General features: G+C 47.1%; 2 protein-coding genes across 12 annotated transcripts in view; both read right to left on the bottom strand.

Annotated features, from left to right (window-relative positions):
- The window catches only part of XRN2 (5'-3' exoribonuclease 2), a 60281-nt gene extending 59538 nt beyond the window's left edge, over positions 1–743 (bottom strand). Inside the window, exon 1 of the mRNA XM_083519141.1 lies at positions 474–743. Within this exon, the coding sequence (XP_083375267.1) occupies positions 474–548 (75 nt within the window). The 5' untranslated portion in view covers positions 549–743. The remainder of the gene's footprint in view (positions 1–473) is intronic.
- Positions 744–8104: 7361 nt separating this feature from the next.
- KIZ (kizuna centrosomal protein) overlaps positions 8105–13246 on the bottom strand; it is a 61990-nt gene continuing 56848 nt past the window's right edge. For 10 of the 11 annotated variants that reach the window (XM_083519304.1, XM_083519295.1, XM_083519297.1 and 7 more), the window contains 2 exons: positions 10944–10987; positions 8105–8810 (listed from right to left, as the gene is read on the bottom strand). In XM_083519304.1, coding sequence (XP_083375430.1) covers positions 8707–8810; positions 10944–10987 — 148 coding nt within the window. In that variant the 3' untranslated portion in view covers positions 8105–8706. Of the gene's footprint in view, positions 8811–10943; positions 10988–12374; positions 12455–12894; positions 12906–13246 lie in introns of all 11 variants that reach the window. The other variant, XR_014529605.1, reaches the window with a different exon arrangement.

Raw genomic sequence — 13246 nt, 5'->3', positions numbered from 1 at the left:
GAGTGTGTACTTTATATTTTATTTTCTTCAGAAATGTTTGACTCTGGATTGTTTTATTGATGTTTAATATGCTGTGAACCGCTTTGAGATTTTTCTTAAAAACATAAAGCTGTATAGAAATTTATAAATTAAATTAATTAACTAGATCCAGTGAGCAATCTGGCCATGTGAACAGACAGCTCCAGAGATGGATGCAGCTGATGCGCTAGTTTTGAATGTGCTAATGCACTTCTGGCCACTGCTAAAACCTGGGACCCTGGGCTCAGGGCCTGCCGAAGGGGCTGCTCTCGGGCTACGTTCGGAGCATCTGCGCCGCGGACCAGGAGAAGCCCGCCCGGGGGGGGGGTTGCGGGGAGGCCTGGCCCGATGCTCCGCGGCCCCTGGCGCCCGGCCCTCCCCGCCGCCCTCAGCCGGGGCCTCGGGTCCGACGACAAGGCCGCACAGCCAGGGCCCCTCCCCGCCCGCCCCCTCACCTTCTCCTCGACGCAGGACACGATGATGGCCGGGTACTTGCGGCTCAGCCAGCGGAAAAAGGCCGGAACCCCCATCGGACGCCTCTCGCGCAGCGCGCAGCCCGGCAGCACCGCGAGGCAGCGAGAGGCAGGAAACCGGCGCAGGCTGCGGAGCGCTTCCGGGTCACCGGGTCAGGGCTGCCGTGAGGGGGGGAAAATGCCTTTGAAATTTCTGCCCACGTGACCGGCGACCTCGCTTTACGCCTCCATCTTGGAACCTGGCGGGAACATGCGCAGAAGGAGACAGCGAAGGTTCGGAGAGCGCGGCCGTGGGAGCATGCGCGCTTCGAAGGGCTCGGGCGTCTGAAGGCTTTGCCTGGGCGAGGGAGAGTGGAAGGCGGGGAGCTGGAATTCCTATTCATTCCTATTTATTTGTATAATAATATCAGGATAGTTGTGGTCTTAACAGACTTATGTAAAAAATCAGTTTATAATTTTAACATTATATAATTTATCAAAGTTTTTTTCAGCTTCTAAAAGGTATATGGTGGTTGCATTATAGAAATTCGGATTTCCGTTGGAATTGATAAAATGGATTAAGGTATTACAGTATATGATTCACCCTTGCTTTTGAATATTTGCTTGGAACCCTTTAGCTTGTGCTATTGGACAACACAGGGATATCTACGGAGCAATCTATAATTCAGCTGAATATCTATTGGTTTTATTTGCAGGTGATATTCTTCTGTTTATTTCTAAGTGTCATATTACTGTTCCCTGTGGCTAGCTCACTTGGTTAGAGTGTGGTGCTGATAACACCAAGGTTTGACCCCCCCCCCACCTTCATGGCAGGGGGTTGGACTAGATGACCCTCAGAATCCCTTCCAACTCTACAGTTCTGTTGTTCTATTATTCCTGTGTTGATGCAAATGATAGATGCCTTTGGTAAAATATCAAGTTACTCCATTTGTTGCTGTTGTTTAGTTGTGTCCGACTCTTCATGACCCCCTGGACCAGAGCACGCCAAGCACTCCTGTCTTCCACTGCCTCCCGCAGTTTGGTCAGACTCATGTTTGTGGCTTCGAGAACACTGTCCCACCATCTCATCCTCTGTCATCCCCTTCTCCTTGTGCCCTCCATCTTGCCCAACATCAGGGTCTTTTCCAGGGAGTCTTCTCATGAAGTGGCCAAAGTCTTGGAGCCTCAGCTTCACGATCTGCCCTTCCAGTGAGCACTCAGGGCTGATTTCCTTCAGAATGGATAGGTTTGATCTTCTTGCAATCCATGGGACTCTCAAGAGTCTTCTCCAGCACCATAATCCTAAAGCATCAATTCTTCGGTGATCAGCTTTCACTTCCATACATCACTACTGGGAAAACCATAACTTTAACTTTACGGACCTTTGTCGGCAAGGTGTTGTCTCTGCTTTTTAAGATGCTGTCTAGGTTTGTCATTGCTTTTCTCCCAAGAAGCATCGTTTAATTTCGTGACTGCTGTCACCATCTGCAGTGATCATGGAACCCATGAAAGTAAATTCTCTCACTGCCTCCATTTCTTCCCCTTCTATTTGCCAGGAGGTGATGGGACCAGTGGCCATGATCTTAGCTTTTTTGATGTTGAGCTTCAGACCATATTTTGTGCTCCATTAGCTGGTACAAATAGGAAATTGAAGCCAATAGGTGAAAATTTGCTTACCCACATATTTAAAGGTAAAGGGACCCCTGACCATTAGGTCCAGTCATGGCCGCCTCTGGGGTTGCAGCGCTCATCTTGCTTTATTGGCCGAGGGAGCCGGCGTACAGCTTCCAGGTCATGTGACCAGCATGACTAAGCCACTTCTGGCAAACGAGAGCCGCGCACGGAAACGCCGTTTACCTTCCCGCCACAGCGGTACCTTTTTATCTACTTGCACTTTGACGTGCTTTCAAACTGCTAGGTTGGCAGGAGCAGGGACCGAGCAACAGGAGCTCACCCCGTCGAACCTCCGACCTTCTGATCGGCAAGTCCTAGGCTCTGTGGTTTAACCCACAGCGCCACCTGCGTCCCTCACCCATACATTTAAGGAATATCAATTCCACATTTGTTCCAAATCTGTTAAATATTTAGGTATCTCAATACCAAGAGCTATAACTCAGTTAATAGCATATCTATTTAGTTCATGATGTTTTTTAAATTAAAAACAACGCTCAAATAGATTCAGATATATTATGTGAAATGGCTGTCAGTGCCTCATATTTGTTCGTGATCAGTTTTTATACCAAGAACTAAATTATTGCTTCCTTCATACTTCCAAATTTGACATATTTGGCATTTGATACTAAAATGTGAGGTGTTATCTAGTCAGGAACAAGGGAAAATAACATTACACATAGTGGATTGCCTGTATTTAAGATCTGATCCTTCTGCACAAGAAAACCAAGGCTGCAATCCAGTACATACCAACTTGGGCGTAAGCCCCATTGACACAAGGAGACTTCTGAGTATATATGTAGGCCTTTGCATGGTAAGTTAACTATACAATGAATTTTTTAATGATTGCTTGGGTGTCAGCTACTTATTGTATATTTTCAGCATTTGCAGAAAATACATTGAGGTTGGAGGAAAGAAAAGCCAAAGCAGAAATCCAGCAGGTCTTCAGAACTATGGTTCTTCCAAGGACTAGAAGCAGGAAGGAAATGTGCACTATAAAGGAGGCCAAAACAGCCCCTCTTCAGCACCCCAGTCCAAAGAATTCACTCATCATTCACAGTTCTGAACTCATTCATTTGCTAAAAATATTGAACTTTGGGAGCAGCCAGGCTGACTTCAAGGAAATCATTTAGTGGGGTGCCTGCACATTTTACTTGATAAATTTCCACCTGCGCCTTTATAAATCTGTTGATACCTGGGGGGGGGGGGCACTACAGCTGGAGAAGCCATCTGCCATTATCTCTGCTTCCCTCCCTTGCACTTCTGTTCCTTCCCATGGAACAGTTTTATAATCTTTTTAACCATCCACTTCTTGCCACCCTTGGCCCATTTCCCAAGGGGAAAAGGACTACCTCTAGCAGAGCAGATGCAACTCGGGGGGAAGCTGGAAGGAGTGTGGAGGGAAACATCAGCAGAAAGTAGCATGAGCTGTCATCACAGCCTACTGATATTCTGCATGCCTGATTGAGGGGCCCAGGGCCATGGGGCTACCCAGAGGATGCCAATGGGGTGCTGGGGCTGTACAGAGGGCGCTGCATCACAGCCCAAATAACTCCATGGCAACACAGTCATGTGCCTTTGTGCCATGCAAATCTTCCCATGCAGAGGTCACCTTCATCCCATCCTTGGTCCCAGGGGCCTCTGCCCAGCTTGACATTAATGGCAGCTGCCACACCAACTTGGCTCAGGACAGCACCACATTAGCAGTGCAGCAGAACCACAATGGTGCCAAGGACAGGTGTTGAGTGGCATGCTGCAAGGCTCTGTAGAAGAGAATCTGCACTGGGTGTGCTCTTGGCCCCACGCCCAGGCTGCCTGCTGCTGCTGCCAACTCAGTGAGCACCAGCCTGGGCCAGTGTTCAACCTTCAGCATGTTGGACAGTTCCCTGCCTTGACAAGGTGCCATGGGAGCTGTCCAGCATTTGAGAGTCAAGGCTGCTCGATGCTGTTGATGTCTGTAGCGATCTTCATTCCTCCCCCCTCCCCACCAAAGCCTTTTATTCTTGCTTTACAGCCCAGACCTACTATGAGGGAAATGTGCTGGCTATTTGAGAGGATTCACTGTTCAGCTTGGCTGGCTGGCAGTGAGAAGCAGCATTCCTTACTACCCCATACCAGCCTTGCACTTAAGGTATCGCTTGTTTGCCCAAACCTGTAGGTGAAAGGCATAGGACAAGGGACTGGGCATATTGCTTCTAAAGCAGGGGGGGCAGAAGTGTGATGGGTTGGACTCTGTACGAAGCTTTATACAGTGGTACCTCGGTTTTTGAACAGCTTGGTTCTCGAACTACTTGGAACCCAAACACTTCAAACCCAGAAATGAGTGTTCCGGTTTCAGAACTTTTTTCAGAAGCCGAACGTGCTCCGATTTGCGTGCACACTTCTGTTCTGAGTGAGCGGATTGGCTCCAGCAATGACTGCCGCCACTTCCTTCCCTTCCCTCTGCTGGGAAGTGCCTATTTCCTCGGTATGAAGTGGAGTTGGGCAGCTCCTCGGAATAATAATAATAATAATAATTTATTACGGCCATAGGCCCATACAGATAAAAACAAGACATAAATAACAGCTTGTGCACGTGGGAAAAAAACAGCCGCTAAAACACTACTATAACAATAAAATACTATAAGATGGAATGGCATACTACGCCTTAATTAGCTTGTGGTGCTCCTTGGCAATGCTTTTGGGTAAGGACAGCGACCAGGAACCTAGCCACTTTCAGGGTCGTATGGGTATCCTTATCCTGCAAGATTTGGGCAAGGTGGAATTTTGGTGGGGTACCCTCTAGTTTCTGAATGATTGATCCCAACAAATTTGCCCGTGGCACCTTGAATAAGGGGCAAGTGAACATAATGTGCTGAAGCGACTCTGGCGTCTCCTTATCACATTCGCACATGGCGGAGGCTTGGCCCTTTGAGAATCTATGTCTCAGGACATTGGAGGGAAAAACGTTAAATCTCGCTTTGGTGAAGGCCAGCCTATGGGCAACATTCGAAAGGGAGGAGAGGTATGATGGAACGCGGTAAGTTAAAGTGATACCAATGTTCTGGGGCGAACAAACACCTCCCCCCAGCGTATAATTTCGCTGTAAATCGATGTCATCCAGTCTTTGGCGGATCAGTCTTTGAGCAGTGATTTGATCTAGTTTTAGGGAATCTAAGGGAGAGATTCCATAGCTCAGGAGTTTGGCATGAATTCTACTAGTCCAAAGGCTGGAGAATTCATCTCGCCATAAGCATTGGACAAGGTAATGGTCTGGTAATCTATGCCACAATGATAACCAATAATTGAAGACTTGCTTCCACAGGCAAGTTTCTAAGGATGCGATCTTCAATTCTAGTCGCATGGCTGCGTTGCTTACGCACAGGGGGAGCATTAGGAGCTGACGTAGGAATTGGTTTTGCAGAGTCTCAAGAGGAGCAAGGTCTGTCATCACGGCCCAGAGCGGGGCAGCATAAGCAAGCACGGGTACCACTTTTGCCTTGAACACCTTTAGGGCCGAGGGAACATGCAAAGCTCCATCCGAAAAGAAAAATCGGAGGAGCGCATATGACAGAATTTTGGCCTTGTTAAGGAGGTGTTGAATTTGTGCTTTCCACCCCAAATTGTGTTGAAAAATAACTCCTAGGTATTGAAATTTTAGGACTTGCTCTATTTTTGCTCCACCAAGCTTCCATTCGTATAATCTCCGACTTCTGGCGAAAATCAGGATCTTAGATTTAGCATGGTTGATGGTTAATTGGTTGAGTTGACAATACGTGGCAAAGATCTTCAGAGCTCTGGTTAGTCCAACACGTGTATAAGATAGAATTACCGCGTCGTCTGCATATAAAAGGAGTGGACAGCGGTAATCTGCTAGTCTAGGCGCATGTGTACTTGGAGATGAGTTGACTAGGGGTGCTCGCATGTCGCTGATGAATAGATTGAATAGGCAGGGAGCCAATATACATCCTTGGCGCACTCCCTTGTTTATTGGTATCGAATTGGTGAGGTCGCCCGCAGGAGTAAGTCTCACTCTGGCAAGGGTACCTTCATGGAGCTGACTTATAAGCCATAAGAGTCTTCTATCAATGCCCTGTTTCGCAAGTTTCTCCCAAAGAATATTTCTAGGAACGCTGTCAAAGGCTGCCTTAAGATCTAAGAAGGCAGCACACAGGTAGCCCCGGGGAGGGGAGGAGTACTTCCGTGCGCTCCTCGGAATGTAAGTGACTGGAGTAGGGAGACTTGGAAGTTGGCGACTCTCCCCCAGCGCGCAGAGAGACAGTGTTTGCGGGGGAGGAGTGTGTGTGTGGTGGGGGAACTATGCTGGACAGGTTGACATTCCTGCCACCTCGCCTTCCCCCCTCCCGTCCTAAGCCCGACCCCAAGCGAGGTCCAGGTGAGGCAGTGTGGGCACCACATTCCCGAGCAGGGGCTTGGGGTGCTCACACTGCGTGCAGGCTCCAGCCCTCCCGGCTCAGCGTCCAGCAGCTAGGAGCGCAGCCAGGAGCAGCCGCCACTGCCTTCTCTTCATGCTCCAGTGCTGCTGCTGTGTCTGGGTGCCACCATGCCAGGGAGGCGCAGGCAGTGCCCAAAGTCATGCTGCGCAAAGTGGGGAACGTGGGCAGATGCCGGAAAACATGCAAGGGGGGAGAGAGAGAGGGCTGAGGACAACTTTTGCCTCCCTTTCCTTCCTCCCCACTTAAACTCCCCTTCCCAAATCCAGTTGGCCACCTCCTTCCCCACACGCACCCCATGCTCTCGTCCCCTCCACTTAAACTCCTCCCTCCGCCTTGTCCCTCCAATGGCAATGGGTAGATCACTGCCAGTTTTGATACTGGGTAGTAGATTGCAAGGTCCGTATGGTTCAAGCTATGGTTTTCCCAGTAGTGATGTATGGAAGTGAGTGCTGGACCATAAAGAAGGCTGATCGCCAAAGAATGGATGCTTTTGAATTATGGTGCTGGAGGAGACTCTTGAGAGTCCCATGGACTGCAAGAAGATCAAACCTCTCCATTCTGAAGGAAATCAGCCCTGAGTGCTCACTGGAAGGACAGATCGTGAAGCTGAGGCTCCAAGACTTTGGCCACCTCATGAGAAGAAAAGACTCCCTGGAAAAGACCCTGGTGTTGGGAAAGATGGAGGGCACAAGGAGAAGGGGACGCAGAGGACCAGATGGTTGGACAGTGTTCTCGAAGCTCCCAGCATGAGTTTGACCAAAGTGCGGGAGGCAGTGGAGGACAGAAGTGCTTGGTGTGCTCTGGTCCAGGGGGTCACGAAGAGTCGGAAACGACTAAACAACAACAAAAAGTAGATTGCAGCCTGATTTATGGCTTTCATTTTATGGTCTCATTAGATAGTAAAATTCAGATTAAACTGCTGTTTTAGGGGTTGTTTTTAATTGTCTGGAATGGATTAATACATTTTGCATTACTTTCCATGGGAAAGCACACCTTGGTTTTGGAACGCTTTGGTTTTGGAACAGACTTCCGGAACGGATTAAGTTTGAGAACCAAGGTAGCACTGTAATTGTTTAATGTCCACAAGAAGTCCTTCGGACCCATCCTGACTGCCATGGCTGCAGCTTGTGAGCAGGCCACAGCCTCTCCTGGTCCATATAAGTGGAGTAAGCCACGGAGTAAGCCGTAAGTGACGGAAGAATACTACTGACTAGTTGCTAAGAATCCTGGGGTGATTATTTGCATTCATTGCAGCAGCAGGGTGGGGGGAGCTGTTGAGGAGCAGCATCAGGAGTGGTTTGTTGATCACCTTACCCAAGAAGTATTAGTGACTGGGCAACATTTGTTGTACATTTCTGGATCCCATTATGTATTCTTAAGGAGGAGGTGTGACATCATCATGTTCAGGGCAGTTGCAAGCAGCCCAATATTCCATTGAACAATACTTAACTATAGTCTTTATAGATTTCAGTATATGAAACAAAAATCACACAGGTCAATACTTTAAATACAAAACAGTAATAAGAGTTTCTTTAAGTACATTGTCAAGAGTGCATTTTATTAGAACAAGACAAAGTAAATACAAAGGAAAACATTATGTGGCTGAGTCACACATCTGAAACTTTGATTTCTGAAATAATATGGTTTATTCCTACATCCCAATGGAAAAAGACAAAATTGCAGGGGGGCATTAGGACAGAAATGAATAGAAATCTGGATCAGTACTGCAGCAGGGCATGGTTTCGCTCTGGATCACATACACCTTCCCATGACTGCTAATCACTTAAACATCACACAATTAGTAATTTTGTGAATAACAACAGATCTGTTTCCCCCCTAAATTTGGCCCAACTGCACATTATAGGTAAGTGCATCTAACTGTAGTCTGTTAGACTTTTTTCGAAGAAAACAGCCCCCTGCTTTTAGTGGAGCAATCAGCAACAAAGAGGGAAGGAAAGCAGTACCCTACCCTCAGTTTTCCTGTTTCAAGTTGATTTGTGTGCCCCCTGCCCAAGTTTTGTGAATTTCAAACAAGGAAAAGCATTACATTCACCTTGGTTCTAAATCACCCCCTAGGAAAAGCTTCCTTTGAGCTTTTTAGCACATGTATGTGGGGGAAATGTTGGTCCTCAATCATAGAAGTCATCAAATTCATCTTTTTGTGAGGAATGCAATTGAGGACGCAGTGCTTCTTCAATCTCAGAGTTACTGTCATCAGAATCACCCCAGAAGGCTGCATTAGGAAAACAAAATGTAGCATATAACAAATAAAAATGGCAATATACGGTTTTCAACAGGCAACTGTCATGACACAGAGGAATGATGAGAAGAACCACCACCTGGGGAACCCCCAAGGGAAGAAGGTGGTGGTGGGACAACGTTAAGTGGTCAGAGTGAGAAGAGTAGGAAGAGGTGGTGTTGGAAGCTGAGGAGGTAACAGGGTTTAGTGAGCTGGGAGAGTCTGTGGCAGAGAGAAGTCCAGAATCAGAGGCTGAAGCAGGAGAGTGAGATGAGGGGGGCCAAGACACAGAGATGAGTCAGACGGGTGTCTCCCCCTCCTGCTGCAACAAGCTCCCTGCTGGTCTCCCAGAAGCAGGAGAAGCATGAAAAGTGCAGAGGAGAGGTTGGCTTCACACAGGCACAGTCTCAGATTTCTTGGGGGAAACCCTGGTAATAATAACTGGTTTCATGAAACAGATTTCTGGAGCAGAAACTGTGGGATGGGGAGCTGCTTATAATCAATTGAAGAATAAATTATTTCATTTTCATTAACATTTTCCCGTTGGGATCTGCTGGTATGGATGGCTTACACTCACAGAACTCTACCCTAACTCTAAATTCTTACTCCTATATGGTCTATTAAGGACTTTAAGTTATCTGTTAGCTTCTCAACATAGCTGTTGTTGGGTGACCCACAAAAATGCCATGCATACTTCTTGCCTTTCCAGCATGTTATGACTATTGGGGCAAAAAATATCCTACTATTCAGGTGTATCATGTGTGTATATATCCTATAGAACAAGAATGATCTTGGGCTGATGGGAAAGGGATATTGCTGTCATGGTGAAAATTTCTTCTGATGCCTGGTCAAATATCAGAGTAAAGTAGCCTTTCCTCAACCTGCTGCCCTCCAGATGTTTTCAACTACAGTTGTCATCAGCTTCAGCAAAAGTGGCCCGTGATCAAGGCTAACAGGAGTTTTAGTCTTATAGAATTACAGTGGTGCCTCGCAAGACGAAATTAATTCGTTCCGCAAGTCTCTTCTTCTTGCGAGTTTTTCGTCTTGCGATGCACGGTTTCCCATAGGAATGCATTGAAAATCAATTAATGCGTTCCTAGGGAAACCGCCTTCAGACCAGGTCCGGGGACAGTCTGTCCCCGGAACTCTTCTGAAGGCTGGGGGGGGGGGGACAAGGGCTTTTCTTCCCACCCCCAGCATTTTAAAAAACCCCGGGACGGCGGAGGACTTCTCCGCTGTCCGGGCGATCTTAAAATGCTGGCGGGCGGCATTTTAAAATCGCCCCGGGACAGCGGAGGACTTCTCCGCTGTCCGGGGCGATTTAAAAGCCCCTGGGAAGGCAGGCAGGGGGGACAAAGACTTTTGCCCCCCGCCAGCCTTCAGAAGAGGTCCTGGACCTCTTCTGAAGGCGGGCGGGGGGCGAAAGTCTTTGCTCCCCCCCCCGCCTGCCTTCAAAAGCCCTCCAGGACAGGCAGGCAGGGGGGAGCAAAGACTTTCGCCCCCCGCCCGCCTTCAGAAGGTGTTCCCGCCCCGCCGCCCGGCTTTGGAGCACTGTTCCGAAGCCGGGCGGCGGCGGGAGGTGTTCCCGCCCCACCGCCCGGCTTCAGAGGAGCCTTCCGAAGCCCGGCGGCGGCGGGAGGAGGTGTCCCCGCCCCGCCGCCAGGCTTCGGAGGAGGAGCTTCCCCGCTGTCCCTGAGATTTCCCTATGGGCTGTCGTCTTGCGAAGCAAGCCCATAGGGAAATTCGTTTTGCGAAGCGCCTCCAAAACGGAAAACCCTTTCGTCTAGCGGGTTTTCCGTCTTGCGAGGCGTTCGCCTTGCGGGGTACCACTGTAATTGCTACAAGTGATGATTGCCACTGACTGCATTCAAAAGTGGGGGATTTATATGCAGCTATTATCTATGATTTCTGTATACCAACCGCTCTGGGCAAACAAATGTTGGAGGACTGTTGCCTTCAGGTCCTGCTTATAAACTTCTTAGATCACTGGCTGACCACTGTTCGAAACAAGTTGCTGGGTGGACTAGATGAACCATTTGTTAAACCATCTTGAATCTTCCCATGTTCTTACAAACCAAGGTGGAAGGCAACCCCAATTGTTTATGTTATTACAAACTCTATACTTACCTTTGGATTTTATTGTTGATACCATTCCCCTTTGGTTTTCATCCCTATAAAATATATTTTAAATGGGTTAGGAAATACATTGACATCAGTGCTTCTGTGACTATACCCAAACATACTTTGACACAGTTGTGAAACTGAACACGCACAGGGCAAGAACACATGGATCCTTTTAAGAGGAGTGGCCACCTTGAAAGCATCTTCATCATGTTCTGTACATATTTACCTTTTTCTATACAAGAATTAGCTCTGAAAAACTATTTCTGCAAGTTTTCAGCACGATTCACTTTCAATGAAGGACAGAAGCCATGAAGGATGTTTATTGGCTGCAGCTTGTAACATTAGCAACACATCTTCCTTCTTCAAACCCAGAGTAGTTTTGCAATTGTTTGTGATTTAATAATCTATAGATCTCTAAACATATATTTGCCATAAATATATATAAAACAATAAAATACAAACACACCATGTGACACAAGCTGATAAATGCTAAGGCAAATTGAGAAGTCAGCTTCAAAGCCCAGAAACAGGACTCACTAGTGGCAATATTAAAATGTTATGCATCTTCACTCTAATATCCATAGGAAGCCCAAACCTGTAAATAAGTTTTAAAACATATATTACACAGAAACTGCCTTCATTTTGTAGGAAACAGATTTTCTCTGAAGGCTAGCTCCACTGTAAGTATAAAAGGGCTTCAAAATTTATTCACAGTTGCCAATTTATTATACTGAATGTCCTTGGCTAAAGATACCTGAGCTTTTAAAAAGTCAACAATCTGGATTCTAAAAGGTATTAGAATAAAATTTAATTTATCCACTATATTCTTATTCTCCAGCTTGAATATGTATTGCTAGGACTCAACAGTTGGGTTCCCATAGTCTCACCCCGTTCCTATGTAAATGATGTAGGCTTTCAGCTGCTTTTGATCTACCTTGATGCAAATACAGTCACCATTCTGTTCTGCTAAATGAATGCTCTCATATCTTGAGCATCACAGACCCTTTTGAATCTGCCAAACAAGCTGGAATCATTTTGATCTTTTGTGTGTTGCATGCATATTGTGCTGCTGTTGCTGTGAAATAATCTCATAAGGGGCAATGATGTTAGAGAATTAACTATTCTATTAAGAGTCTTGTGATAAAGGACCCAAAAAATGGACCTCCAGTCTATTTACTGTGGGAGATCTAATAGAGGAAAGATGGCGTTTTCTGACAAAAGCTCCTTAAACTGGGAATACAAACATTATACATTTTCACTGCAGTCTAGTCACCAAACCTGCATCAAAAAATTATTAATCTGTAAATATCAAGTTTCAAATTCAAATTGCTTTGAATTGGAGGACAAACAAATTTGATCTTTCTCAGTAGCACTTCTTCACAGCATGTTCTAAGAAATTTTGTTTTAAAAGCTGAACTGGAGAATTCTTCTGACCTTCATGCATGACCCTCTCAAGCTGCTTCACCTGATCTGTGGTGATTCACCCTTCCTACTGCAGCCCCCAGTGCAACACATGTCAGGGAACCGACATCGGAGCCAGAGGCGGAGGGAAGGCTCCCAAGTGATGCTGGAGAGGGACCCAGCAGGGAGAGAGGCAGCTCATCAGCTGGGGAAGGAAATCAGCGCAACACCAGGGATAAAGGGGGGCAGATGGGGGAATCGGCGAGAAGGCTCCAGGACTCCTCGCCGGACACCAGCGGGGAGAGCACAGGTCCTCCGCTACCCACACCCTCACTGCGCAGAAGACTTCCGCGCAGGGAGAGTAGGAGGAGACTTGGCGTCAAACAGCTTTTATGCTGGAAAAGGTTTAAGAAACGCCCACTGACGGATTCTGCTAGCGACTGAGGCAGCCACGAAGTGAAGGCCTGTCCAGGCAGAAAAGGTTTAAGAAGGCAACATAGCCAGGAGTGGCGGCAACTTACGCACGAGCAACCCCTATATTCATGACAACACACTAGGCCTTCTCTGTGGTAAAGCTTTAATTAATAATGGAAGAGACAGACTGCAGTGAAGGGAGAGGTGAGAATTAACAAAATTAAATTTAAAATTGGGAATTCTGTAAAGCCATATACGCTCATCTGACAAAGCCTCCCCCCCCCCAACGGGTGTCAGCACAATGTAAAACCCCTGAATCTATGACTGGCAATCCATGCACAGACTCCTGGACCTATATGCTCACTGCCAAATGGATGGATAACATTGTCAACTCCACCATCACCAGTTGGGGGAATCTAATTCCAGCTATTCTCTTCCCTGCTGCTTTCCTTCCACAAGGGATCAGTGCTGTGTTGACGTTTCCAGGACTA

This window comes from Podarcis liolepis (assembly GCF_965112155.1).
Source record: "Podarcis liolepis genome assembly, chromosome: 8".
Lineage (NCBI taxonomy): Eukaryota > Metazoa > Chordata > Lepidosauria > Squamata > Lacertidae > Podarcis > Podarcis liolepis.
Note: the sequence above shows the minus strand (reverse complement) of the source record. Positions and strands in the feature narration are given on the sequence as shown.